At 37.5% G+C, this 15,558-nt stretch overlaps 1 protein-coding gene across 1 annotated transcript; it reads left to right on the forward strand.

Annotated features, from left to right (window-relative positions):
• The first annotated feature begins 6,957 nt into the window (after positions 1–6,957).
• Positions 6,958–11,070, forward strand: SUCNR1 (succinate receptor 1). The gene is made up of 2 exons (XM_067466329.1): positions 6,958–7,029; positions 9,436–11,070. The coding sequence occupies exons 1-2, from the start codon at positions 7,027–7,029 to the stop codon at positions 10,408–10,410; spliced, it is 978 nt and encodes a 325-aa protein (XP_067322430.1). The 5' UTR covers positions 6,958–7,026; the 3' UTR covers positions 10,411–11,070.
• Positions 11,071–15,558: the final 4,488 nt, after the last annotated feature.

Here is a 15,558-nt window from a genome sequence, read left to right on the forward strand (position 1 = left end):
AGATATATTCAGAGGCTATTTGTTTACATTATTTACAAAACTGTTGAAGCAACAGATATATATTAAAACTACATCCCCCCTCCAAATTGCCAATGGTGTTAGAAACTGATTTATCAGTTTGACTCCTTTGCATTTATATTGGGGCAGGCGGGCAGGCAGAAAGGAAGGTATGTTTTATGGGTATAAGCCCTATACTATATATCAGAAGATGCTTTGGCCTCACTTAGATCAGGTACGCGTGAAACACTACACACTTTTTTAAAAAAATTCTGGGTATGTTTGCCAACAACTCATTATTGTACTATTATGGAGTAGAAGAATATGGAATAAATATGCAGAAATATATCTGTAAAATAATAGAGAAGGGTGTGGGAATAAGTTTGAGTTTACTTTGTGTGCATACGGCAGCAAAAACTCCAGGACAACACAATGTACTTATTAAATTAGCAAATTTCATTCTTATCGTCTATTCACTAAGACAATTTACTATGGCTGTGGTACAAATCTTCATGATAAGCCTCCTGACACAAACATGGCTGGTATTTACGGGAAAGTCTATAAGCCAAGTGAGAGTTGTTGATAAGTGATCAAAAATCCTACCCACATTGACATAATTTACTGGCACAATATGACATTTTATTTGCTATGGCATGGCAAAATAATATGGGAAGAAGAAGAAACATAAATTGTGACATAATTTCTAAGATTTACCAATGTTTTGGGAATTCCAAAGATGAAAGGCTACCTACAACCCTAGCAGATGATGGCATCATCCATTGAGCACCATACTCTATTAATGACAAAAAACCAATATGACCAGTCTCCGAGTTACAAACACTTGAAGGAAAATGCTGTCATAGAGATTATGGGAAAATGTTTTTAGGTCAAAAATAGGCAAAGAAATTAAGGGGTGTAAAAATAACCTGGCTAAAGATGTTATGGAGACATGGGTTAAGTTAAAAAAAAAACCAAGATATTTCCAGGAGTTTCCCCCCTAACACCAATAGTTTTACTGGAAAATTTTCCAGAAGACCTGAGAATTAAACTTAAATATATATAAAAAAATAGTCGAGGGGAAACTGCTATTTCCTGGAAGGAATAGATACAAAATTTGATGGGCAAGTTTAATAAGTTAGAACAAGGTGCCCTGAATTGGTTTGAGAAACAACAGTTGTATAATTGGAAAAAGGACTGGTTAAGTAATAATCCCAGATGTAGAGCACTGAATAAATATGATGAATGGCTAAGCAAGCTTAAAAACCAAAAGATAATGGGGAAAGTATTAATTGGGAAAATATATAATGGATTAAATGGTGAAGAAATAGGGCTGAAGCTGTTAGAAAAGGTATGGGAAGAAGACCTAGGGCTTCTGGCAGATTTTGATTGGAAAAAGGTTCTGAAGTGGAGAGTAGTTAAGAATCTACCAATAAGATTAAAAGAAAATGTATACAAAGTTATATGGAGATGATATACCACACCGGTCAAACAACATCAAATGGATAGCAAGCAAAGTAACCTCTGCTGGAGATGTGGCAAGCACAAAGGCACATATTTTCATTTATGGTGGGAATGCCCCCAAGTGAAGAGTTTTTGGAAGGATATATTTATCAAAATAAACAACATTAAAGGATCAAATATTACTCCGGATGCTAGGTTATCATTATTTATGGACACTGCAATGTTAAATTTAGAAATGAATAAGAGCGAATTGGTGATTATTTTACTCTTAGTGGCAAGAATTATAATAGCAAGGAACTGGAAAATAATAACTAATCTAACACCGGAAGCATGGTATAGGGAGGTATGGACGTAGCCTTAAATGATAAACTAACAATGGAAATGATGGTATTCAGGGGGGGAATTAACATATCAGATTTTGAGGCATACTGGTCGGCCTTTATTAAATATGCTTTAGTGAGCGAAAATGGAAAACAATATAACCTTGTTGGTAAGGAATTTTGGATATGACATTTGATTAATGGTTGATTTATAAATATATGGTGAAGGAAAGGATACTTGTTCAGGCCTTGGTGGTGGGGCTATGTGTTGGTAAAATGTTCACTGTTTTGTGTTTTGTTTACACTGTAAGTTGTTATTGTATGTAAATAAAATCTTTTTTTAAAAAACAAACACCTGAATTACCAATGACTCATAGTTAAGAATGGGGGTGAGACAACAGGAAGTGAGAGAAATCTACCACTTGGAATAGAAAATCACTCTAGGAAGAGTTATCATAGGAAAAAAAGGGGTCTCCACTGAAGGTTTCTCACCAATCCTTATTTCCACAAAAAGCCCATTTTTTCAAAATCCAATTATCATAGGGACACAAAGTGAAGTGAAATCTTCTAAACAGGGTTTATCAGTCCCATCTTTGCAATTTCATCAGATTGGTGCCTTAGACATTTGCACTGTCCTTGTATGCTGACATAGCTTCAAACACCTAGCCCTGTTTCTCAGTCTCCATGAATCTGTTTATCAGTCTCCTCTGGTCATGAGGGAAATGTAGTAAATGTCTAACTCCTTATTTCTTCTTCTTATTGTTAAAAATGAAGAGTACAATGGTTGTTCCAAGACTTTAAATTCTGTCCATTTTGCAGCAAACAACTAAGGGAAAAGGGTACAATATGATTGTTCTAAGTTGTACAAATATCTTGTTACTACTTATTTGCCCTTTTCTTCCAATAAATGTGTTGTTGGTCCATTGAGGAGTGCTGGTTGATAGAAAGCAGAAAATGTCTGTTAACTGCATGAACAAGGTTGCTATTGTGTGCTTATGTGAAATTGAACCCTAATGAGTGTATTTTTAAAATGATCTAGTTACACTCAAACACATTCAAGTCATGTAAATTTCAGTGGAAGAATTAAGTGTGCATAAAATCAATGAGATCTAATGACTGCCTAGCTTTGGCTGGCTTGTATATAATATTTCATAAGACTAAACACAAAAATTACTATATTTTGGATTTGGTAACAAGCAGAGATTGGTAATCCAATATGCAATATTCATCCGTATGAAAAATAGAGTATTGTACTGTATAGTTGAAGTATATTTCACTGCTCACCTGTCTTTCATGTAATTGTTATGGTTCTGAAGTGAAACATGTAAAGGCTTTGAAAAATTAAAATGATTATGCAAAAATTATGCTTTTGTTAATTAATCAGCAATATGGTGGCTTGGACTGATTAATGGGATCAGTAAGTTTCTAAGGAGGAAATCCAGAAGTATTGGAAGAACTTGTAATTTGTTTGCAACTTTTTGATGTAAAGAGGGAATATCTCTCTATCTCTATCTCTATCTCTGTCTCTGTCTCTGTCTGTCAATCTATCTATATAATAGGAAAGATATAGGCATACTTAGGCTACTGGCAATTTCAATAATTTAGGTTAATTTATCCATGAGGCAAATTTATTAAAAGATCACCATACAATTGCAAAACGTATTCTAATGATCAGATAAGTCATGAGACACCTTGTTCAACAATCCAGCTAAACTAAAGTACTGGGACTTTTTTGCATGGAGGTAGCAAACCATCATTTAAGCAGAACTGTCACCTTCAGAGACAATTTCTATTGGACAATGCCATGCACAAGCTGTTGTTGGTCTCCCACCTCCCTGCCAAAAAACCCACATCCCCTGTTATTGATAGGAAAACTTGCCAATAGTCTCAGATCATTCCCTAATTCCAGCATTTATCTTGCATAATCTCATTAATCAGTATCTATGCTGGTATGCCAGCCTAAAAGTGACATGAGAATATGGATTGCCCTGCTCTCCCTCTCTGCTGTTGTTGTTCATTCATTGTTGTTCATTTGTTCAGTCGTTTCCGACTCTTCATGACCTCATGGACCAGCCCACGCCAGAGCCATCACCACCCCCAGCTCCTTCAAGGTCAATCCAGTCATTTCAAGGATGCCATCCATCCATCTTGCCCTTGGTCTGCCCCTCCCCCTTTTTCCTTCCATTTTCCCCAGCATCATTGTCTTCTCTAAGCTTTCCTTTCTTCTCATGATGTAGCCAAAGTACTTCATCTTTGCCTCTACTATCCTTCCCTCCAATGAGCAGTCGGGCTTTATTTCCTGAAGTTTGGACTGGTTGGATCTTCTGGTGGTCCAAGGCACTCTCAGAACTTTCCTCCAACACCACAGTTCAAAAGCATCTATCTTCCTTCACTCAGCCTTCCCTATGGTCCAGCTCTCACATCTGTAGGTGACTATGGGGAATACCATTGCTTTAACTATGTGGATCTTCATTGCCAGTGTGATGTCTCTATTCTTCACTATTTTATCGGGACTGGTCATTGCTCTCCTCCCAAGAAGTAAGTGTCTCCTGATTTCCTGGCTGCAATCTGCATCTGCAGTAATCTTTGCACCTAGAAATGCAAAGTCTGTCACTGCCTCCACGTTTTCTCCCTCTATTTCCCAGTTGTCAATCATTGTTGTTGCCATAATCTTGGTTTTTTGGATGTTTAGCTGCAACCCACTTTCTTCTTTCACCTTGATTAGAAGGCTCCTCAGGTCCTCCTCGCTTTCGACCATCAAAGTGGTGTCATCTGCATATCTAAGATTGTTAATGTTTCTTCCAGCAATTTTTACCCCAGCCTTGCATTCATCAAGCCCCGCACATTGCATGATGTGTTCTGCATACAAGTTGAATAGGTTGGGTGAGAGTATACAACCCTGCCGTACGCCTTTCCCAATCTTGACCCAGTCTGTTGTTCCATGGTCAGTTCTTATTGTTGCTACTTGGTCCTTATACAGATTCCTCAGGAGAGAGACAAGGTGGCTTGGTATGCCTATCTCTTCTGGCTAACCTCTGGAATTGCTCATTTAATTGGGCATATCTCCTCCTATCACTGTTTACTTTTGCTTTCCTCCTTTCTTGGGCAACTTCAAATGTCTCAGCAGACAACCATTTTGTCTTCTTGGTTTTCTTTTTCTTTGGGATGTACTTTGTTGCCACCTCCTGAACAATATCGTGGACTCCTGTCCATAATTCTTCTGGGACTATTTACTAAATCTTGTCCTTTAAATCTGTTCTTCACTTCCACTGCATATTCACTAGGAATATTAGTGAGAACATATCTAACTGGTCTCTGTGTTTTCCCTTATCTCTTTAGTTTTATTTTAAATTGAGCAATAAGAAGTTCATGATCTGAACTACAGTCAGCCCTAGGTCTTGTTTTCACCGACTGGATGGATGTCCGCCACCTTTGACTGCAAAGGATGTAGTCAATCTGATTTCAATATTGCCCATCTGGAGAAGTCCATGTATAAAGCCATCTTTTAGGTTGTTGGAAGAGAGTGTTCCTGACAAAATTCTATCTGCCTGCGTCCAGCTTCATTTTTTTATTCCAGAGCATGCTTGCCTGTGATCCTAGTTGTCATTTGACCTCCCACCTTGGCATTATAGTCTACTGTAATGAAAATAATGTCTCTTTTTGGTGTATTATCCAGTAGGTGCTACATATCCTCATAGAACTGATCTGCTTCTGCTTCTTCAGCAGCTGTGGTTGGGGCATATATGTGGATCACTGTAATGTTGAAAGGCTTTCCTTGCACTCGAATTGAAATCATCCTGTCATTTTTTGGGTTGTATCCAAGCACGGCTTTAGCTACTTTCTTATTAATTATGAAGGCTACTCCATTTCTTCAGTATTCCTCTTGTCCTCAGTAGTAGATCTGGTGGTAACCTGATGTGAAGTGGCCCATTCCGGGCCATTTCCATTCTCTGACCCCCAGAATGTCTATCTTTAGTCTTGATATCTCAGCAATAATGAGTTTGCCCTCTACATTCCTTTCTTAGATCTTAGATCTTACATTCCAGGTTCCTATGGTGTGTTAATCTTTAGAGCATCGGATTCGTTGTTCACCTCCAGCACCGTCGGCCGCTAGCCTTTCTTTCTGCTTTGAGCTAGCTGCAGCATCACATCTGGGGCTAGTTGAACTTATTCTCTGCTCCTCCCCAGTAGCATTTTGACCTTCTTTCGACCTGGGAGTCCCATCTTCTGATGGCATACCAACATATCTCTGGTTGTGCTGGTCCATTTTGTTTTCTTGGCAAGAATACTGGGGTATTTTGCCATTGCCTTCCCCAGGGATTGCGCTTGGTCTGACCTCTCTGCCACGACCGTCCCAACTTGGGTGGCCCTTCACGGTTTCGCTCATGATGTCATTGAAGTGCTCAAGCTCCAGCGCCATGACAAGGCGGTGATCCTTTGCTGGAGTTTCCCACTCTAGTCTTGCAGTAATCAAAGATTTTGCTTAACTGACATTGTAAAGTTGCTTTAATGAAATAAAAAATGGAGTAGTGGAACTGCAAAGGAGGAGGGGGGTTACACTCCAAACTAGAAGTATGGTTGCATGACCACTGAGCGCTGAAGTGTCACAGTTGCACCATGCTTCAAGGTGCAATATGTCAGCATATCTGTAAATTGCCACTATCCCCAATGATGGAAATGGAGCAGGATACTGGCATCATACAGTAAAGTGTTTGGGATATATTAGTTTTCTCAAATCAATACAAACAGGATTTTTTGCTAGGCCCAAAGCTGAATATTTCAGGTGATGTGGTCTAATGATTAGTTAGAGGAAGTTGTCTGTAGATATAAAGGCACTTTATCAGATGGCTTAATCATCAAATATTTTCTCTTGTCATAAGAAATACTTTTTACATTTCTAAATAATTCTAAAATATTTATTTTTGAGTTTTTAAGTATCTGCCAGAATTCCTTGCCCAATGGAAACCAGTTCAGTATGGGGATGAACTAGAAGACTATACTTGAGCTTTTAAGAATAATGTGTTTGTTGTCATAGGAGACAAAAACATTTCCAGTATTTCAACGGTTTTAGTCAGAAGGAATTTTGCAACACCTTCTGTGGAACAGCCTACATGACTTTCTCAGCCAGATAAATCCCCAGTTTCCATGAATCATTAACCACTTTCAGTATTGTATGTAAATAGGTCCTTCATCAGATCATGGTCAAAGTGTTTCTAGTGAGAGCTGATGCCATTGCCCATGCTACAGAATGGTAAGTAGTATACAGAGGAAAGAGTTAGTCTTTAAGAAACAATACATTTCTTTCATTTTTTTTCTGCAACAGACTATGTTAGCTCTTCTTCCTCTTTCCCTCACCCACAAAAGGGATTTCTTTTGTATGCACTGTAAATATATGCACACAAAATTTAAGACAGAAACAAAACTGGTGAAGGCAGGAATTCTTGCCTCTAAAACCTTCTTTATCATGGATAGTACAAATGCTGGGTTGCTTTCAGCATTAGTGTTGCAGTTCAAGGTGATCTTATTAATAAGATAATAATTAAAATTGTATTATATCGTTCTATAATTCATGGTACATCTGTTGTGCCTGAATAATTTTTTTAAAAAAATGTACATGACTTTCAGGTGCAGCTAAATTTGTGATGCATTTCTTTCCGTATCTTAGTAACATTAAGGTTTAATAAGTTAATCAGAATGTGAGGTTATATATTTACACTAGCATTTTAATAGAATTAGCAGTATAATAAAAATATAACAACCAGTAAAGGCACAGGTAATGATCCTGTAATGTTTGAGCTATATTTCTGGGATGTCCTCTTCAGAATATTGTGTATAGCAGTGAAGAACTACATCTAACTACAGCAGCATAAAGAACATTTTCTGTTATTTCATTTTATGGTAGGAAACTGTGTGTTTAATTTATAGAATAAGTTGAAAGCATGTGTAAAAGGAATGGTATATATTTTTAAAGTCTACAAAAAGTAGTAGAATTTGCCTACTACTACTCCATTGCCTACTACTACTCCATTGTTATTGCTAATATATATTTTACTGATATTTTGAGCTTTGAAAAAAAAGCCTTATACAACTTGAATTGGACTTTCTCCCACTTTAGTGTCAATTTATATACACAGTTCTGAAAATAAGCCCCACTAAACTTGAGGGGGCTTCCTTCTCAGAGGACGGTTTTAAATTTCACTATCTGCCATCCTGTAATCCAGAATCTACTGACTTCAACAGGAGTGAAGCTTGATTAACCGAGTCTTATTTCAACCAGTTTTACACAAAAGACTTCATTCCAAACCTACTCATAACATGTTTAGGACATTATAGATGTATTCCCAGATAAATCTTTTGAACTGTAATTATTACCCGTTAGAGAGGGAAGAGAGATTGAAAATGAATCTACATCCAGGACATCTGATTGACAAGTATAATATCTGGAGGAGATGAATCTCTCCAGTTTCACTATTCTGCACTGAATCTGCAGAACTCAAATTTATTCACATTCTGGCAATTTCCTGGAACTGGAAATGACAATGTTATGCCCAGTCATATCTGGAATGGTGAAACATTGCAGGGAGATGACCCTTGCCTTCTCTGCAGTTTCTCACCTCCAATCTAATGGACAACTTTGCACGTTGATTCTAGATTGGTGAATTGAACTAGATAATTATGCAGATAGAGGCTTTTGGGATAACCAGTTCAATTATGTTTGCACACGCAGAAACTTTTATCTGAACATGCCCCCTGTCTGGAAAGTGTGGGATCTTTTCATACTTGTAATTGGAATTCTGCTGTAAGTGTCATAGTTCGGTCTTATGGAACTCTGAGATTTGGAGTTTTGGATGGAGTGTTTATGATTCTCAGCCAGAAAACACTAGTGTCTTGCCAAACTACAAACTCCAGGACTCCCTAAAATGTTGTCAGGCAGCAAAGGTGAAATCAGACTGCTTTAATAAGCCCCAGGTTCTAAATGTATGAAGTAGTAATATAATTGCAGTGCATGTTTTCTTATTACTTAATGAAGACGTAATGAAGAGTACAGAATGACACCCTCAGCCACAGGTTTGATATCCATGGTTTCATCCCCCCCCCCCGCCCCCCAAATAATGTACATCAATGCCCTGTGGTTTGTGAAATCACCATCCATGCCTCAAACTGGATTTCCTATATAATCATTTCCACAGTGAACCACTTTCTTCAGTGTCGGTTTGATGGCCAGGTAGCACGAAGACATTCATTTTACTAAGCAAATGTGAAAAAGATATCTGGATTTCAAAATTGCACTGTTTGATCTATCTTTATTGTTGACTGTATTGTTCATAAGAAAGGGTTTTTTTTTTCTCTCCCTGCCACCTCTTTCTTGTAAAAGGATTGTCTCTTATTGAGTTCATCTTTGTTCTTTGCAAGTGTTAAGAAAAAAGGAAAGACAATGTCACTAACCATTCTTTCCTTGAAAAGAGTTTGGCAATGAAATGTTTCATGCAAGAATGGAGCATGATTGTTTACTAGAGGTTTCATTCCCATTTGGGCATGGCTGAAGGTATGGAAATATAGCCCTGAGATAATCTCATTTGCTATAAAATGTGTGAACTCATTAGTAAAAGAAATGCAATTTCTTTTTTAATTATTGACATTAATTATATATTTCCAGGATGTGAATGATTCCAGAGAATGCCCAGGACTATCTAAAGCCTTGGAAATGCATTTCCTTACTACCATGTATGCTTTGGAGTTCATATTTGGCATCATTGGTAACAGCATTGTTTTTTTTGGACACATTTTCTGCTTCAAGACCTGGAAAAGTGGAAACATCTATCTGTTCAATTTAACACTGTCAGACTTTGCATTCCTATGCACACTTCCAATACTGGTGTCAAGTTACTCCAAAGGAACATGGACCTATGACATTACTTGGTGCCAAGCCAATAGGTTCCTCCTTCATGCCAATTTATACACAAGCATCCTTTTCCTTTCCTTTATCAGCTTTGATAGATATCTGCTCATGAAGTATCCTTTCAGAAATCATTTTCTGCAGAAGAGAAGCACGGCCACAGTTTTCTCAATTGCGGTATGGGTCCTGGTCATACTGGAATTGTCGCCCATGTTCATCTTCATTTCAGTTCAGAATAAAGAGTGTGCAGATTATGCAAGCTCTGGAAAGCCTGTTGAAAGCCTAATTTACAGTATGATCTTGACAATTGTTGGTTTTTTAGTCCCTCTATATGTCATGTGGTTTTTTTATATGAAGACCCATACCTTCCTCAAAAGCCACAGTTCACAATTCTCTGGTGGCCTGACATATGAAAAACCTCTCACCTTAATCATCATGGCTGTGGCTGTCTTTTCACTGCTCTTCACTCCCTACCACATCATGCGCAATATCAGGATTGCCTCTCGGATGGAATTTTGGAAGCTCTCCCCCTGCGCAATGGACGTTATCAACGTTATTTACATTTTTACAAGGCCAGTTGCCTTTCTTAACAGTGTGATTAACCCCCTCTTTTATTTTTTAATGGGGGACCACTTCAGAGAGATGTTGATGAAAAAAGTACGGCATTTCTTTAAAAAGTTTACAATTTGCTGTGAAAGTAGCTTTGAGACTGAAGGGAGCCATACAGAAGATTAAACAACATTGACTAATGGAAACAATCATTATGCTTATACAGGGGACCTGAAATGCACCTGGGAATTTGTAGCCATATGTGGATCAGAAACATCTCTATAACATGCTACAAAGCAGCCTGTATCATAGATATATTTGGGTTTAATAACAAAGATAAATAACCTTTTAGGTATAGAACAAAGCATGGACACCCACGCGACACCTTGACAACACACAACTATCACCTCTATGCATTATGACTGAGAATTTCTGGAATGCAGTCCAGAATAAGGATGTGACAAAAATGTGTTGCTGTTCACAAAACACATGGGATATGTGATTTGCGATACCTTGACTGAAGTGTTTTTTGAAATTGCCAGCTGCTCTTCCCAAGAACAGAAATTTGCAAGAACAGAAATTTGCAAAAGCAGTGGTGGGATGGGCATTTCAATTGGAAATTATAATGATCAGGACTTTTTTATTGCTTCAAGTAACAAACGTAACATTGCTTTAGTCCTTTATTTTAACTGTGTTTGCCCTCACTCTTCAGGGATTTTTAGGCTTCTCTGTGAGGGGTGACCCAGTCAACATATCTTGCTCTACTCAGTGACAAGAAGAATAAAGGGTGAATTTTACATTGCTACCCACAATGGTTTGGAATATAATTTCCTTAATCCCTGATAATTGGCCATATTGGTTGAGGCTGATGGACATAGTACAGTAGATTGAAATATATGAAATAATAATAATAATAATAATAATAATCATCATCATCATCATCATTTGTATACTGCCCTATCTCCCCGAAGGGATTCAAGATTGTCACCTATGCTTTCGAAAGTTAATACACTTAGCATAAAATTTAATGAGATGGGAAAGTGGAAGGACTAGATATTGGAATATCCTATCTGTGTTTCCAGCAATAAATACTGAATGAGACACCTTTACTGTAGTCTGCCAGGATATGAATTTCATTGGTAAGAAACTGACAAGGGGTGCATGTCCCCCACATGAACAACTGGTGGCCCATTTACACTTGTTAAGACAATCTAAAAAAGGCACAAGTGCAAGAAATTTACTTTTTTGTCATTCCCAACATATGAAAGAATCTGGAGAACATGGAAACATTAATTTCTGAAATACAAGTTTCAGAATATCCAAGCTAGGGATGGAAAGAACATTCAATAATATTTGGAAAATGTTTGGAAAACCTATTTCTTGAGTGTTCATAAACTCTGATGAAAAGAATCTTAGAGTGACAGGAATTTTTGAAGTTTGGGGTTTATATTTTACAAAAATAATACTTTGTGTGTGTGCAGTAACTAGCATTTTCTGCACAAAAAATAATATTTTTGCGTAGTTGTAATTACCTGTACAAATGCGTACAGAATAAGTCCCAAATCATGAATAATCTTCAGAAACGGCACAGGTTTCTCACACCAGGAAGAAAACCACTGAAGTTACTTGATGCTTCCTTCATGATTATATCCCTAGTCTCAGCCATCATGGCTATAAATTACTAGTGTACTTTGAGAGTAGTCAAGGAATATGGGAGGACAACAAGTATTTATTTATTTATTTATTTATTTACAGCTTTTATATTCTGCCCTTCTCACCCCGCAGGGGACTCAGGGCGGATTACAGTGTACACATACATGGCAAACATTCAATGCAATTTTTGACATACAAACATATACAGACATACACAGAGGCTATTTAACTTTTTCTGGCCGCCGGGGAGCTGTCGCTTTCATCGTCCATCTGTGACACAGATGAAGCACTTCCGCATTCCCCGCATGCTTCCCCGCTGGAATGCTTTGCTGGAGTCTTCTTTATAGCCTCACAAATCAGTTAATTTAGCCTCCCCACACTTTAAGGTGGTACCTTATTTTCCTACTTGACAGATGCAACTGTCTTTCGGGTTGCAAAAGTATCTAAAACAATTGATCAAAACAATACTGGTAACTGCCAATATGGAGCTAAGGTTTGAAGATTTTTCACATGCACACACACACACACACACACACACACAGAGCCTTCAGAGAAAAATGTCTTTTTAAAATTAAATTGCCCTTATTTATATCATGCATTTACATTTATGAAATTATTTTTTAAGTTAATTCAAGTCATATTCTGGTATGTTAATTATGAAAAACAGAAACAATGGTGTTGTGGCATCTCTCATCTATAAGCCTTAGAACAAGTGTGGATCTTTGTACAACTATGTTGTCATAAATATTTTATAATTTTATCCACCAGTAAGCTTCTTAGGATAGGAAAAAGATTTAAAAGGAGTGGAAAAATTAAGAAAACTGAGCACATAGGTTTCATAAGAAATTTGGCATGCTTTAGCAGTCTCTCTACTATAATAAAACAGCAATATTTGAATTGCAATCTTATACCAATTTGCTTGTGCAAAAAACTCCATTAGTTTCAAACTCTTTTATGAATAGAAATTACAGTACAATCCCCATATCTTTGAGGGATATGTTGCAGGGGTTTACATTGCTACACAAAACTGCTAGTGATAGAGAACCTTACTAAATGAATTGTTTCCAGCTGAAACATACCATGGAACCATTCTAGAACTCATAGAAAATGCATAGAGGGGACACTTCTATACACATCACTAGCTTCTCCTTCAGGGCTCTATGAAAATAATCACCTGGATTATGTTTAAACAGCTAAAGGGGGTGCGGGTAAATGCAACTGTGGATACCAGTTTCATGAATACAGGGATTGTACTATATAATATTTCATTGGTTGCAATTTTATAGTTTATAAATACTTGCTCAGTAATAAATCCTATTGTATTCATGGGAAGACAAGTACAGGGCATGCACAGTATCACTGGTTACTGTGTCAGAGGTATATAAGTAAAGTTAGCTTTCTTTATATATCTTTTCTTGAGTGAAAAGAGGAAATACAAGGCAAATGGAACTCCACAATATTTTCTGTTATAAATCTAATTGGGTTGTGAATTTGTTTGCACTTAAGCTCTGATGATATAGTAGATTTGGAGACCCAGAAAGGGAAATTAAATGAACATTCATGTGACAGAATGAAGAGGTATTGATGCCGGATAGAATCTAAAAGCTCTGAATCACAGAGCCATGAGAGTATGTGTATGGAGATTGGTTTTGAGTATTAAAATTTTATTAATATCCCAACTGAGACATTAGTACAAAACATTAGTATGAATGCCAGCCAGCATCCTGTACTAGCTACTAATAATTATGTTAAAGTTAACAAAGTAATCTCTCCTGGTCCAATTCACCTAAAGTGATGGAAATGTTACTCATCTATGCTGCAATCACTGGCAGAACCAATATCCCCCATGCAGTTGATGTGGGGTTAAGAAAGTATGGGGAAGTTAAGACTTTTGCAACAGTGCCAAAATTGTGACTAGGGCCTTGTCTACACCATCAAAATAAAACATTTGTTATTCAGATTATTAAACTTTGGAATTACCTTAGATTAACTTTGTGAACACCACATCAATTTGTAATATGACACACTGAAATTGTAGTGCTGTCCATAATTCAAAGCCAGATCAGCAATCACCCCACCAACTCACCTCTCCTCATGCCGGTTCTTATTTTATCCTGTGATGTGACTGCAGCTGCTGTCACTACCCCCTCCTCACCAGGTGAGGCTTTGTACTTACACTCCAATTCCAGCTCTTTGTCTCGCTCTAGAGTGGCAATCAAGGTGTGCCTTTATGGCTGTTCTGGATCTGCCACCACGACTGCTATGGAATGCCTCCCAGAAATCTGTCCTATCCCCCTTCCCTAGAGTCACCCTGATCTAGACTAAATGCAAGTAGCTAAACATAACTACAGACTGTAGTTTCTTGGAAACTGCAGAGGAAGAAGTGAGTTTTATTATAAAGCACTAAAGCTTAAAAGAAGCACTGTCATTGCTAAATAAGTCAAATTATACGTGTCAGGATCAAGCAGCTACAAGGTGAGTACCATTTTTTAAATCACTGTTGACAAGTTCTTAGAAACTTATTCAGGGGTAGATGTATTGGCAAATGCAACAGAATGCAACACACGTGGCAAAAGACTTCAAAATCCAGAACCTACAAGAGTGATACCTTTATTAATTAGACAAAATATACAAGCTGCACAAAGCGTTGCTATCTTGTGAGAATAACAAAACAACATATTGATAAACTTCCAAATTACAAAACAAGCAATCACAATAAACAATGGGATGACTATCTGAAAGCAACTGCTAAGTGTGCACACAAACAGCAACTAAATATCTCTACACCTAACTGGAGAGAAGTCTATGGACCATTCCAGTCAGATTCCCCCAGTCAATGAGATTGTAGGAGGTTCACAATTGTTGGCTGGCGATCCCCATCTTCTCCCATCATGCTAGGTGGACCGCCCTGCATGCCTGGCCACACCACCATATTTTGGAATGCCCAACCTACAAATCATCCATATTGTAAGTCATAGGGTTCCCTTTCATTCCACCCAGTGAAGATTCAGCTTAGAATGATTGTTCTACAATGTGTAGTTGTAATATTTATATTCATAGAAAAAACTCACTGTTCTGGGATTCTGTTTCAGAACCAGAGGCTTGGGTGACATTTAGAATTCTTAAAAGTGTTTGGTCTCATCTAAAATTCAATACCCAAGTATCTCAGTATCTCAGCTGAGCAAATCCATCTCAGTTATAGGCTTGTTTCGCTTCAGTGCCAAATGCTCCCTACAGTGAAAAAAGTAAATAGATCTTTCAGTCTGCAGCCATTGCTTTAAGAAGACAGCTTATATAATAATCAAGTCTCATACTGAATTGAAGGAAAAGGTGATCCACACACACAACAAATAAAGTTCAACACACAGGGTCTTTCCAAAAATCACTATCATCAGTTTGGACTTCTCTTCTATTTATAACTCTCACACTCTTAACATAGTACTAATTACTGAAAACTTGAGATGCATTTTAGTGTAATACAACAGCAGACTTGTTTTTCATCTAGCCAAGAATATTCACTATTCAGAGACTCTTGCATTTGGTTATAATTTATACCAATGACATGACCAATTGAAACAGCATAATCACACTTGAGCATTTTCTCACTTCAATTTTAAATGCTGTGACTGCCTCCTAAAAAATTCTGGAATTTGTAGTTTAGGGAGGGGCCTTTAAACTGCT

The sequence above is a fragment of the Anolis sagrei genome, chromosome 3 (genome assembly GCF_037176765.1).
Source record: "Anolis sagrei isolate rAnoSag1 chromosome 3, rAnoSag1.mat, whole genome shotgun sequence".
NCBI classification, from domain to species: domain Eukaryota; kingdom Metazoa; phylum Chordata; class Lepidosauria; order Squamata; family Dactyloidae; genus Anolis; species Anolis sagrei.